Here is a 12,885-nt window from a genome sequence, read left to right as displayed (position 1 = left end):
GACTTATCTGTCTCGTGACGCGCTGTCTTCGCTTCTGTGTTGATGGCAGTTTTATTTTGTTTGTCTACCAGTGTGGTAAATTCTTTTATCTTTACAATATAAATAATCTCTTGATCTTGAAGACCTTAATTTTCTGTAATGACTACTTCGAGGACTGTTCTATGACATACTCCCCGAATAATCAATTGAATCCTGCCTAGATGCCATAAAGGAAGCAGTTGCAGTATAAGGAAAATAGTTAACTAAAACGCGGCCTAAATCAGCCTTTATACTGCCAATATCATATCAAGCCGGAGAGATCTGTCAAGCCTCTGGTATTGTCGCTACCGGAAATATCTCATTAGGGCTACTGGTAACACAAGCAAAACTATTCTATTCTCACAGCTATTAGAGTATTGAAAATTTGTCTTCGTTCATAATAGAACTATAGATCTTTGCGCATTGCAAGTATCATCTTTGGTTCTTTTGCAAACGTTTCCTTTGTGTTGGCCAGGGGGCAAACATCGAATACCCAATTTCCCCCTATTTTCCAATTTACGAATCTTCATGGTGTATCGCCCGCGCGTATCATTACGTAGACCAAGGTAATATGAGGTTGATGGAGCAGGTCAAATCGACAGGTATGTCAAGAACAAACAGATCACTTCCATAAAAGCTGACAAACGTTTATCAAATCGCAGGACATGGCGAAGCTTGGAAACTGATAGCCAACCGAAACCAGTTATATTTTTCAGAGAAAGAGAGAGGATCCAGATGCATTGGCCAATATACAACTTTCTACACGTCTTGAACGAACTTGTGCATCTCCCACCCGGGATAAACGAAACCGTTCAGTTCCAGCTCAACACGAGGCCTGATAAGGGGAACTTCGAGAACTTGACGACTGAAACGACAATGTACATGAGAAACGCCTAAAGTATCGTCCAGGCTAGACTGGGAAGGTTCCAGAAACTCATCCCTCACCCGTCAGAAAACGACGCGGGAGGTGCCATAGTTACCTGTCTCAGTCTTATGATCGTGTTCTAGAACGTCATTAGAAATGACCCCAAGGCATGCTAGAGTGGTTTCAAGGAGCTGTCGCCTGAGCCTAGACTGAACGAGGATAACAGCTTGGTTGAAAAGCTCGCCAAAATGGCGTTTCACCAGACACCAGCAAAGAGAGACACTACTAGCTCTTTTTACAAGATCCTCAGGATTTACAAAGCGTACTAGGAGACAACTATCTACTTCGCTCCTTTTATTTTACTTCTATTATATGCCTGAGTGGCACTGGATAGTCATTTCAGATAAAGCAATCAGCGCCCTGCATCCACACCCATCATGCTCACCAGTCGCAACTTTGTTTGCGTGACCATATCACAGAGACCGGGCCGTATCTCTGTTTGTGTGGTTTTTCGCGGCCGGACTTGCACATATGAAACCGAGCAGAGCATTAGACCATTGCAATGTGAATCTATCAGATGCAAGCCGACGAGGACTTTCAATCACTTCAAACATCCTCGCAGATTGCCTAGCCAAGTTCATTATTGATAAGATCATGCTGAGCTGAGCGGCCGAAAAGACGCGCAGGGTCAGGTTTAACGATGCTGAACCGGACGGTGGCCATGCCCGTATTCGATGTGGTCGACATTTGCGCGTAGTAAGTACTGATCTTTTCGAGTGATGGCCTGGGTTATCCATTGCTAGGAGAATACTAACTATAGAAAGAGGACATATCCTCCGCGGATACTCCTAGCAGCGAAAACCGACGGGCGCAGGTCTACAGTGCCAAAAGTGTCCCCCATTTGAGACGCATTTCTATGAGGCGCGGGAGTGTCTGCCGCAAGCCTTCAATGAATAGCTCAAAACAAGCTGTTCCCTCGTGAAATGCCGGACAAGAACGGTATCGAACCCACAGATGCTGTAGCCCTCAAAACCAAGCCTCACATTTGCCGCGGGCTGCCACCTCCATCCTGAGATATCCCCGGGTACGATTTGACACTTTTTCTGTCGATTGGTCCGAGCGAGCAGCTAGTGCCACCAGAACGTTCCAAGGTACGTCTGATCATATCGCAGAGCAAACCCCAGACGTATCGGAGTTTAGCATAAGGGTGCTCAGGTTGGTCACATCATGCAAGTGTACCATGGCCGTGAATTCGTTGGATAAGTTGTTAATCAAATGGGTAAGGTTCTCCGGGGATGGTAAAGTTCGTTCTTTGGCTTTCTTAGCGATGACCAAAACTTCCTCTTCATCTCTATTGTCAGAGAGTAGTTGCTGACTTTTGTGGCTTTTCAGCAACCATCTTAGAAACCAAACCCCAAGACCATTTTCCATTGCCATTCTGTCAATTATTATGTATCGAACAAAACCTCGAGCTAGGAGCCTTAGGAGGAGTCGAAAGCTAGCCTCCCCATCTTCCTGATAGAAGGTGCTATGTACTTGGGATCGCTACCCGCGCGAAAGATTAGAAACAAACATGCTGTTTCAGGTTTCTAGCCAAACACCGTGATGTCCAGGCAAGTGGCATACTTGATTATCTGTTTGGATATAATGGCAACGTTGCGCTGGAGGAATTCACTCCGAAGCTCTTACATTTGCTGTACCACTATTGCTTATGCGAAATCTGACCATCTCAAAACTTTGTATTGTTGTATTTTAGTGTCGCAAATGTCTTTATCTTGGCCTCAACCACATGGCTGATTGGCCAACCATACTTAGCAAGCCGTGGCGATTCCGTGATCTCATCCTAGCAATGGATAAGAAGCCAAGTGGGAAAATGCATGAAAGGATACTTTCGACGGGATAAACAAGGCACAGAGCTGATGTCCTGACAATCTCCGCTTCCGTGGCCAGGCAGTAGATAGGAACAATGGCTGGTATGTACTATTTATCCCCAACACCGGCCAGCATTTGCTTGGCGAGGTTAATCGAACTTTCGAAGGACTCATGGAAGAAGTACGGCACTGCCGACTTGTTTCTGGTTTACTTGAGCTCATTGTACTATATCTGCAATGTTGTTTCAGGACAAGAGTTCCATTTGCTATGGGCTGAAGTTGGCGCGAAATATACCTGTATGGAGCAGAGTATTGAATAAAGGAAGATGGGAACGAACGATAAAAAGACATTGCGGTATAGTGAATGGTCCCTGAAGGCCATGTGATTCATGTGGAAGTGAAAGACAGCACCATGTTAGTACATATCAGGATTGATCAGGAGAACCGGTCTTATATTCCTACGCTGAAAGGTGATGCAGGTTGTATCAAGGATATTTATCCTATATCCCGCCTTTTACAAGGGTACCTATTGTGACGCAAGCCGCGAATACTTGATTGAGGAATGCTTGATTCTATTCGCTATTCAAAAGACTCGTTCCAGATTCAATATGAAATATCTTTGTTTTTCGGGATCTTGACGCAAAGATAATTATTAAACACATAAAGCGTGATGTGACAGCACTATGATGCAGCGGCCATATCGGCTTTGCCGGTATCTCTCGAAATAGAAAGAAGTCACAAGCAGAAGGTCTAGAACCGGGGGACCGGAGTCTGACAGGTATACAGAAATGCTGCCAAAGGATAAACAAAGAGAATAAATAAGAAGTTTTCGATTAGTGGATGCAGCCAGCTATTTCATCAAGATGATGAGGCCCGATTACAGGATAGAAACCGGAAGGACACGGGATATTGAAACAAGTCAGAATACCACACAGACCATTGCTTGAGACCTGGTGACTTGTAGAGACCGCTGATACACGGATTTCATTAGCACAAAGCAGTTATTTATCTTGATGTTGGCTCCGACGCCGTCCCGGACCTGTCAGCCTCGATTCATAAACAAAGAAAATGCCCGGCAGGTTTTCGCCCAGCGACGTTGACTTTCCTCGTTTAAAAGCCGCCGAATGGAGCTCTGATGGGGTAACAAAGCTAAGACTCCATAAAACACGCAGCGCCCATTGTTGATGCAGCCCACTGTTGTCTAGACTTGCGTGGTGGAGATTCCGGTCGAGGGCCGAGTGTGCGGCACACAACTTGCCTTTCCCCCGAATACACCTAGTGCTACCGATTCATAGTAATAGTCGAAAGATCTTCTAGTCAGGCTTGGCCTTTGTATTCCATTTGTCCACCAACCGCCTTATAGCAAGGCATTTCTTGAACACTTTCCATCCATGTTCATCTTTCAGGGGTGCGCGCACAGACAAAGAAGAACCATGGTTCGGACTCTTTATTTTTCCTATCTTCCACCGTTTCCAAGCTCTCACAAGCAACGGATTGTAGCGCAATTGGCCGAGCCAGAAACCCTAGATCCGCTGAGTCAGCACTCTTTACCATTCAGAAGGTCGCCTTTTTCTTGTCCCTGGTCCAGACGTGGCCATCCGTGGAAGAGGTTGAAAAAGATACGCAAGAAAGGGGATGTTCCTGTTGATGACCAGAATGGGGGTTGCTCAATTTTGTGTGCATGCGTGTTGGTAAATGGTATCTCAAAACAAAAAAAAAAAAAAAAAAAAAACCACACACACATGTCGGACAATGATAGATGTTGCAGAAAGATGGCAGACATAGCAGACTGTCAATGTAAGTTTATGGTAGTAGTATACACGCTAATGCATACTAAATATCATAATGGAAGTTTGAGAACGATTTAATGCTTGTTAGTGTTCTCGGCAGTCTGGACTCGACATCTGTGCCTGTGGAGAGGCCCGCAACAATCAGTTGAAAAAACGGGAGTTTTGTTACTCGCACAACCGGTGTCCACTCCTTATTGACCCGCTTTGTCAAAGTGAAAAGAAAGAAAAAGCCGGGATATTTCTTGCTTCTTGGCGTGGTGGTGACTCGAGATGCAACATCCAACGTCCCATGTGTCAAAGGCATGGCGACAAAGACAGCCCAACGACAAGGGCATCCTCTGATGTTCCTTTTATGGAACAAAAAGAACGTCCCAAGAGCAATGAGTAATGGAAGGCCGATATCCTCCGTACTTACTCCGGAGTGCACTGACAGAGTCCGTGTCCTGACCAAGTCCCACTTTGCCCAATGAGCAACCAGGTACCAACCTTCCTTCACAGTGCTCGTGTGGAGGCAAATGGGGAACAGTCAACCAATCTGACTGCTTTTCCAGGCCATTCCATGTGGCTACTGTCAACCTTTTCTGGAAACCCAATCATACAGCCTAGCAGCAGCAATTCCAACCATGGCGCTCAATCAGAACTGCATTCTTCCCATGGCTGACGGCGTGCTGACGCATTCCCACTCCGCCGGCCCAAGGGACTTCACATCTTGGATCCCAGAGAAGCCGTTCGAGACCATGGATTCTGCCCAAAAGTGGTGGCCATCAAGGCCAGTTGGTGTGGCCTCCAGGCGTTCTGGAAATACATAAATAGGGAGATTGAATCGCACTTCTCGATAGTCCTGTTCATCATCAAACAACCAGTCAATCTTTCCCTTATAGCTTTTTCTTCAAACCCATCACTCTCTTTGGGTCATTCTCTTCTTTTGTCATTCTCTTAAGAAGACAATTCATTTCTAGAACCTTTCTTCTCTCCATCCTTCCAACCAAACAGGAAAGATAGTCAATCGCTCGACGCGACAACTAAAACAACCTTCTTTCAAAATGCAATTCACCAAGACTCTTATGCTGCTGGCAGCTCTCACCTCTGGCAGCTTGGCCAACGTGGACAAGCGTTCCACGCTTATTCCTGTCGCTTCTCCTACCTCCTCTAGCCCCTCCTCTGCTTCTTCCTCATCTTCACCTTCTTCCGGAGGAGGCAGCAGCGGTGGATCCTGGACGGCTACTCCCTCCAGCGGATCCTACTCCACCGAGGGCTTCGGCAGCCGTACCTCCAGCGGCGGCGGTGGCATCACCTACGCCGGCAACACCGGCAACCCCTGGGGTAGCAACATAATCCAGGTGTCCGAGAGCGACGCCGCAAACTACAAGAACGTCGCCCAGTTCAAGGGCCAGAACGAAGAGTCCTGGAATGTTGTCTTCTTCAACAAGTGCGGCCCCGATGGTGAGATGACTGGCTGGTACGGCAACTCCGCTCTCACTTTCGAACTCGCTGCCGGTGACACCAAGTACGTTGCCTTTGACGACGACTCGCGCGGTGGCTGGGCTGCTTCTTCTGGCTCCATCCCCACTGATAACAATGGCGGATACGCCTCGACATGGGGAGAGTTTGACTTTACCAGCTCTTCGAACGGTGGCTGGTCTGGATTCGATGTGTCTGCTATCGTGGCACAGAATGCTGGCTTGACTGTGCAGGGTATGAGCATCTGTGATGCTCTGGGTAGCACTTGCTCTTCTATCAACCCTGACGCCACTTCTGTTGACAATGCCTACACCACTGCTGAGACCGACATTGGTGGTATTGGTGGTAACCTCTCTGGCGGTGGTGCTGTTCGCCTTGCTGTCACTATTGACTACAAGGGCTAAGCAAACTTCTGGATCTTTCAGATGTATAAAATTTTAGATTATGTTGATTAGACCTTCAGATACCTGGAGTATCGGAATATACCACTTCATTCTTTTTTCATTCTTCAATTTGCAACATCGTTTCGAGTAGACTATCTATAGTAGCCGAGTAGAATGGATGATGAAACGAAGTGAATCCATACACACGGACAGTCACATGATTTCCTGTTCATAAAGCGAAGCATTATCTAAAGTTTTAAAAAAATTGAGAGTTGAATAGTCTAAATTCAAAATATGGAGTTGGTTCAAATGCAACTTCTACCAAAGTATCTCAACCCACAGCTTTGCGGGATCCCGATAGAGCGTACTACATTATGCCGAACATAGCATTTCACGTGCACACAAGAGCAAATAAAATAGTACAGCATCATACCGTCTCACCAAGAGTCTCATGCACTTGAGAGTCAAGCCGGTTCATCTGATATCTTTGCAGTGACAACTGGCATCTGACCGTTTGTTCGAGTGTAAATACGGAGTACTCTGTGCAGAGCCATCCATGCCGGAGCAATAACGGACACATTGCCCCTGCCAAGTGACCCCAGGTAATCCGGTTGGCCATGATCCCTGCATCAACTGGTGGGAAAGCCCGTTATTTCACCTACCCCGGACAGTCCACGGCCGACTGCGCTCCGTGAACAGCAGGAATCTGAACAATGACGAAGCCGCATGACATCCCGTGCTCTACCGTGTAGACCGAATAATATCCCAGAAGATTCAACGCCAACCGACAGTGTCGGGACAGAGTAGTCCGTCGGTCTGTCGATACCCAACTGCCGCCGTCAACCTGCAGTCATCATCAGGACAAACACTCGATTTGACGGGCAGAATCACTGTAAATGGCAGAGATCGACTGGTTAAAGTTGCGTGTTTTCTCATGTGGTAAATGTCTCAATGCGTTATGCGTCGTTTGGGACCACGGAATGCATCGTCAATAAGAAATGCCATGCGCCAATATAGGCAAAATAGTCGATTGCCAAGGGAGGCGTGGGCATTTGCAGATTCGGGCCGACTGCGACCTCGGGACGGCCAAAGATGATAAGGAACTTTTTGTTGACTACTGGGTGCGATGCAGATAAGATATAATAATGTCTAATCGACTAAGAATTTATTCGGATTGATCAGTACATGGTGTGAATAATCGGATAATCTCAAATAACCTGCATAAGGCAAGGCGTCACCGTCGTGTCTATACACCACCACGACTGATCGCTCAACAGTAGAATCGCCCCTATCGCAGTCCACAATTTGGTTACACCACAGCCACAATCCGGCAGAGAATGATGACACGACCTGAATCCGAGGCTGTTCCTCCGGCACAACCAAACTCTCTTTTGCCACTACTTAGCATCCCCCCGCCGCTGTCGTCGGCGTACAGACTTACGGGCCACGCCGTTGATACCTATGCTCGGCCAACCACACACTAGTCTCTAAACTAGTCTCGTCTGGGGTGATTGCGGGGAAAGCGTGGGGAACGCGAGTCTTTCACCATATATTTTTTCCGGAAATTTTCCTTCAGGTCGATCTGGGGAAATACTAGCGGGGTAGATGCTCTCCTACTGGTTGTTACTATCAAAACTCTCTCATCCGGGCTGGATGTGGTTTCACCGTGCGACGCTGGGGATATGGCCCACCGGTGAAGGTCCAAGGAAGTTTCATGGCATGTCAAGGCGTGGTGCCGTGGTTTGGTGATGTAACGGCCGACGTTGTTATCTGCCCCTATACGGGGAATTAGCTTTTGGAAGTATTTAAAGATGCGGCTGGCCCGGGATTGTTGGAGAATCAAGGGCTGTTTCGCTTTGCGTTATTTGTCTTTTATTATTCTTATCTCGGAGTGCCGCTATGAAGTTCGGACCAAGCCAGCCATGGTTTGGGTTGAGAGGAGGATGGCTGACCTTCTGGGTCACCGTTGCATGTGCTACGGACATGACTCTGTTTGGTTATGATCAGGGTGTTTTTGGTATGCTCACCCCTATACCATAGCGATAGCAAAGCTGACATGTGCTAGGTGGTGTCATTGTAACGAGTGACTTCCTGGACACATTACAACTACGCGACGATCCCACTCTTTTGGGAACAGTGACTGCCATCTACGACGTCGGCTGTCTATTTGGCGCAATCCTCTCTATGTATTTTGGTGAAGTATGGGGTCGAAAAAAGTCCATCATGGTAGGCACCACCGTCATGGCCATCGGAGCACTACTGCAGATCACAGCCTACGGAGTCCCGCAAATGATTGTAGGCCGTATCGTTGCCGGTCTAGGAAACGGCATGAACACGGCCACGGCGCCAGTCTGGCAGGGTGAAACCTCGCAGATCAAATGGCGTGGAAAACTGGTTATTATTGAGATGATTCTTAATATCGCTGGCTATTCGCTTTCGAATTGGGTGACTTATGCTTTCTCATATGTCCCTGGTCCGGCGTCGTGGCGGTTTCCGTTGGCTTTCCAGTTTGTATTTATTATTATTCTCTGGATTACTGTACCGTGGCTGCCGGAGTCTCCTCGTTGGCTCATTGCCCATGGTCGTCTCGATGAGGCACGCGAGATCATCGCCAATTTGGAAGACATGGATGCAGACGATTCTTACGTTATCACTGCTCATACGGAGATCGTCGACGCCGTTGAATACGAGCGTCAGAATAGCATTTCCTGGCTCAACCTGCTGCGCGGTAAGACAGGCGACCAAGGAGGTACCTGCGCCATCCGTCGATTACTCCTCGGTGCCGGAGCCCAGGCAATGCAGCAACTATCCGGAATCAACGTCACATCCTACTACCTGCCAACAGTATTAATGGAATCAGTAGGCATGTCTGAAAAGATGTCTCGACTACTCGCAGCCTGCAACTCAGTCTCATATCTCCTTGCTGGTCTCGTCGCAATCCCGCATATCGAACGCTGGGGCCGTCGTCGTCTCTTCATGATCTGTGCACTGGGACAGGGTCTTTGTTACCTGCTCATCACTGTATTGATCAGCTTCAATGAGAAAGAGGGCTACGCGTATCAGGAACAGGTTGCCTCTGCTTCAGTCGCATTTTTCTTCTTGTACTATGTCTTCTTCGGAATCGGTTTCCAGGGTATCCCCTGGCTGCTTCCGGTCGAAATCAACTCCCTCTCCATGCGCACGAAAGGTGCAGCGCTCGCCACAGCAACGAACTGGGCTATGAACTTCATGGTCGTCGAAATCACCCCCGTCGGTATCCAGAGCCTCGGATACCGGTTCTACATTATCTGGACAGTGCTCAATCTGTCCTTCGTGCCGATCATTTACTTCTTCTACCCGGAGACGGCGAATCGGGCTCTCGAGGATATCGATATGTTCTTTCGGGAGAACCCTTCGATCTTTGTGTATAGCAATAAGGAGGCGATCTCTGCGAGGCGGCCCGCACGGTATGTCGAGATGGAGCAGGATTTGGTGCAGAGGACTGCGGAGCAGACTGGGGAGAAGATAGACGCGGAGGAGATTAAGGGGACCGTGGAGCAGATGGAGAGAGTATAGTTTATTCGTTGGGTCTCGGTTGCATTGTTTTGTTAAATAGCAATACCCTTGATTTCAACTTTTGCCTGAAGAGGCTTATATAGTAGATATAACATTGACAATGGTACAAATTTGAATGACTTCCTATCAACCCAGCACTTACCTGGTCAAACTTTACTAACCCTCCTCTTCGCGAACCTCTTCTTCAACTCCAACGCCTTCCGCTCAGCCCGATAATGCGGCAACACCAAAGTAAGCGTCTTTTGCAACTCTCCCAGCAACTCATCCACAGGCACTGGAAACATAATCTTGCGCTTCGTCTGCAGCGCGGGCAGAAGTCTGCCATATGGGATGGCTGCCGCGTTGCCGATTGGCTTCCTGACTTTTCCAATGCTATCGAGGCTAGTCGTCGGTAAATCACCCTTATAGACAGTAACAATCTCACCCTCCGGGTAACAAAAGTACACACCAACGCTAAACTCTCCAACGAGCGGGTTCTTGCTGCGCTGGTACCATTTCGTGATAGCATCGGTGACCTGTGGCAATTCTAAGGTCTTGATGTTGTCCGCCGAAAGATCGAATTGCTTGAAGCTGCGGATCGGGGGCGGGCGGCGTTCCTGGATGTCGACGACTATCACGGTGTTTTTCTTGTTTGTAGTGCGCGTGAGGAGGTGTTCTGCGTTTTGGAGGAGTTTGTTGGTGGATTCGCAGATGCCGATTTCTAGGGCTAGAAAGGGGACTTCTTGGATTGACTTGGAGGGGGCTTGGTGTCTGTTGAGTCCGTACATGAGGTCCTGTAGATCGTCAAAGAATTTCTTGAACGTTGCGGTGACTGCATCGTGCAATGGACCCGGCTTGCCCTTGATGATCATGTACTGTTTGAGAGAGTCGTATTCGACAATGTCATGCAAACGGGGATTGGACTTGTACCAGTCGTGCCATTCCTGGGGACGCACTTTAAACTTGTCGACCACGAACTTACCCTCGCCTAGGGTTGTTTGAAGTTTGGTGATAAGGTCCTCGCTCACGGTGTGGATGCTTTGCACTTGGCGGAGGATTTGATTGGATTTGAGGCGAGGGGATTCTTCGAAGAAGCTGACGTCCATCGTGTTTGTGTAGTAGATTGGTTGGATTGAAGGGAGGGATTGGGATCTATTGAGTTAGAAAGTGGTGGGAAGCATGGTGAGAATTGCGATGGACGATAGGAGCTTTTTCTATGCGATGAATACGATGTCTCAGGATAGCATTGTATTATCCGCTACCAAAGCATTGTTGATGCCATTGTATGTACAAAGAAGCAGTTCATCCGTTGATGGTAAGGCTCGGTAAACATCAGATAGACAAAGAGCCGGCTCAGTCACAAAGAGGTATCACGGATGATTCCATGAAATAAATGGAAAATGCAATGATTCTGCCCTCTCCCATGGGATTAACTCCTTTCGTTGAGACTCTTATCCATAGCATTGTCTATGGTCTGGACAAAGCGTAGAGCCTGAACACTAGCAAGATGGCACATCCTTGCATGGAGCCCTGTCAGGTCCCAGAGGACTACAGATAAGGCGTGTTCCAAACGTCAGACAACTTCCCATCCCAGGTCGTAAAGTCCTCCACCTGCACAAGTGTATATCTCGCATCCTGCCGCCCAACTCTCTTTGCCCATCTCTCTGAACCCTCGGAGAAATCCTTGAACCAGCTCGCTTGTATACCAATTTCCAGCTTCTCCCACGTGCGACTCGTTGCAAGATCCTGCCACGGTCGGAACCACGCCTCCTCCAGGTGTTCAGGGACACTCCCGGCGCGTGGTGTGCAGGGCTTATTGAGGATATAGATGACCACACGGAGACGTTGCACTCCACTATACGACAATCGGAGCGTCCGGAAGACAGTATTGTACATTGACCAGTCGGCATCTGACATTGTGGACGGGGTTGATGCTTTGGCTATGTGAAGGATGTCGAGCGATGTGATGGCGGTGAGGTGCGATGGAACGATGACCTTGGGGAATCTGCATAGTTTCACGGCCGATGCGACAAGGAAGGTATTCGTTCCGTAGAGGATCGGGAGAGCTTCTAGATACCTGTTCCCATTAGCTCCCGGTTGTTACCACCGTTGCATTTAATACTCACCCAAGACGACACGTTCGCAACCACTCGACCCCCTTAAGCTTATACTTCAGCAGCTCTCGTTTCCCCTTTCTCTTCAAATCGTCCAAATCATCCGACCGACACAAATCCCCCGGTTTGGCGTCCTCTTCCTCGCACACCCGATGCCACCACCGCCATTGATCCGGTGGCTTCTTCTCTCTTCCCCGGTATCCAGGCGCAAACCCAAAATCATACTCCACATGGACCGCCCTCTCCCCGAATAGCTCAATATAGATTCGTTCCCGGATATTCCGGGGTAACCGTGCAAACAATGCGCTCTGAGTCTGAGTGTTGACAGCGTCCGGGCTTTCCTCGGGGTCCGCGGATTCTGGCGGCGGGGTCAGTGGGCGTCGTGGTTGCGGGAGGGGCATCGCCGTGTGATCGCGGTAGTCACGTAGGGAGGCGTTGGAGTTGCAGGTGTCATAATCGATACCCGTCTTGCTGAGGATGAGGGGCAGGTCTGTTGGGCCATCCTGGCCCTTAGGCCTCCGACGAAAGCGTTGAAAGAACTGTGGCATTTCGAGATTGAGATTGAGAGATTAAAGCGGAGCTTTCGAACCAGCCGTTAACTGTCAGATTCGAACAAAGTTGAGGATCTTCTCCTAAAGATGTTTGTTTGTTTTCAGTCTTTGCCTTTCAGGCACTGTTTTTTAAGCTGGATCGACAGGGGCTGTGGATCGAGGTCCGTTACTCCGAACGGTTGAACCTTGCTTCATATAAAGTGTGCTATTCTTGAATACGGGGGACTGCCAATAAATTAACCCATTGGATTGCATAGGCGTATGCACTTGTCTATATATGCGCACCTATACGTACCTG

General features: G+C 48.4%; 4 protein-coding genes across 4 annotated transcripts; 2 read left to right on the top strand and 2 right to left on the bottom strand.

Moving 5' to 3' along the window:
- Positions 1–5,587: 5,587 nt before the first annotated feature.
- Positions 5,588–6,491, top strand: EURHEDRAFT_542140 (putative allergen; the record flags this gene model as incomplete). The annotated part of the gene is made up of 1 exon (XM_040787398.1): positions 5,588–6,491. The coding sequence occupies one exon, from the start codon at positions 5,588–5,590 to the stop codon at positions 6,407–6,409; it is 822 nt and encodes a 273-aa protein (XP_040637039.1). The 3' UTR covers positions 6,410–6,491.
- A 1,796-nt stretch (positions 6,492–8,287) lies between these two features.
- Positions 8,288–9,943, top strand: EURHEDRAFT_460574 (sugar porter family MFS transporter; the record flags this gene model as incomplete). The annotated part of the gene is made up of 2 exons (XM_040784659.1): positions 8,288–8,405; positions 8,454–9,943. The coding sequence occupies 2 exons, from the start codon at positions 8,288–8,290 to the stop codon at positions 9,941–9,943; spliced, it is 1,608 nt and encodes a 535-aa protein (XP_040637038.1).
- A 146-nt stretch (positions 9,944–10,089) lies between these two features.
- On the bottom strand, positions 10,090–11,028 carry EURHEDRAFT_379410 (uncharacterized protein; the record flags this gene model as incomplete). Its single annotated transcript, XM_040779167.1, has 1 exon — positions 10,090–11,028. One exon carries the CDS (start codon positions 11,026–11,028, stop codon positions 10,090–10,092), a length of 939 nt encoding a protein of 312 aa, XP_040637037.1.
- A 2-nt stretch (positions 11,029–11,030) lies between these two features.
- Positions 11,031–12,815, bottom strand: EURHEDRAFT_414568 (uncharacterized protein). Its single transcript, XM_040782469.1, has 2 exons — positions 12,049–12,815; positions 11,031–11,999 (listed from the first exon to the last, which is right to left on the bottom strand). Exons 1-2 carry the CDS (start codon positions 12,582–12,584, stop codon positions 11,471–11,473), a joined length of 1,065 nt encoding a protein of 354 aa, XP_040637036.1. The 5' UTR covers positions 12,585–12,815; the 3' UTR covers positions 11,031–11,470.
- Positions 12,816–12,885: the final 70 nt, after the last annotated feature.

Source organism: Aspergillus ruber, assembly GCF_000600275.1.
Source record: "Aspergillus ruber CBS 135680 unplaced genomic scaffold scaffold00022, whole genome shotgun sequence".
Lineage (NCBI taxonomy): Eukaryota > Fungi > Ascomycota > Eurotiomycetes > Eurotiales > Aspergillaceae > Aspergillus > Aspergillus ruber.
The sequence above is the reverse complement of the archived record's forward strand: the minus strand, read 5'-3'. Positions and strand labels throughout refer to the sequence as shown.

Excerpts from the sequence above, each read along its gene's own strand:
- EURHEDRAFT_414568 (XM_040782469.1), bottom strand. The coding sequence starts at position 12,584 with ATGCCACAGTTCTTTCAACGCTTTCGTCGGAGGCCTAAGGGCCAGGAT. Across the intron at positions 12,000-12,048 it reads TTGCGAACGTGTCGTCTTGG|GTATCTAGAAGCTCTCCCGA; the intron begins GTGAGTATTAAA and ends TAATGGGAACAG.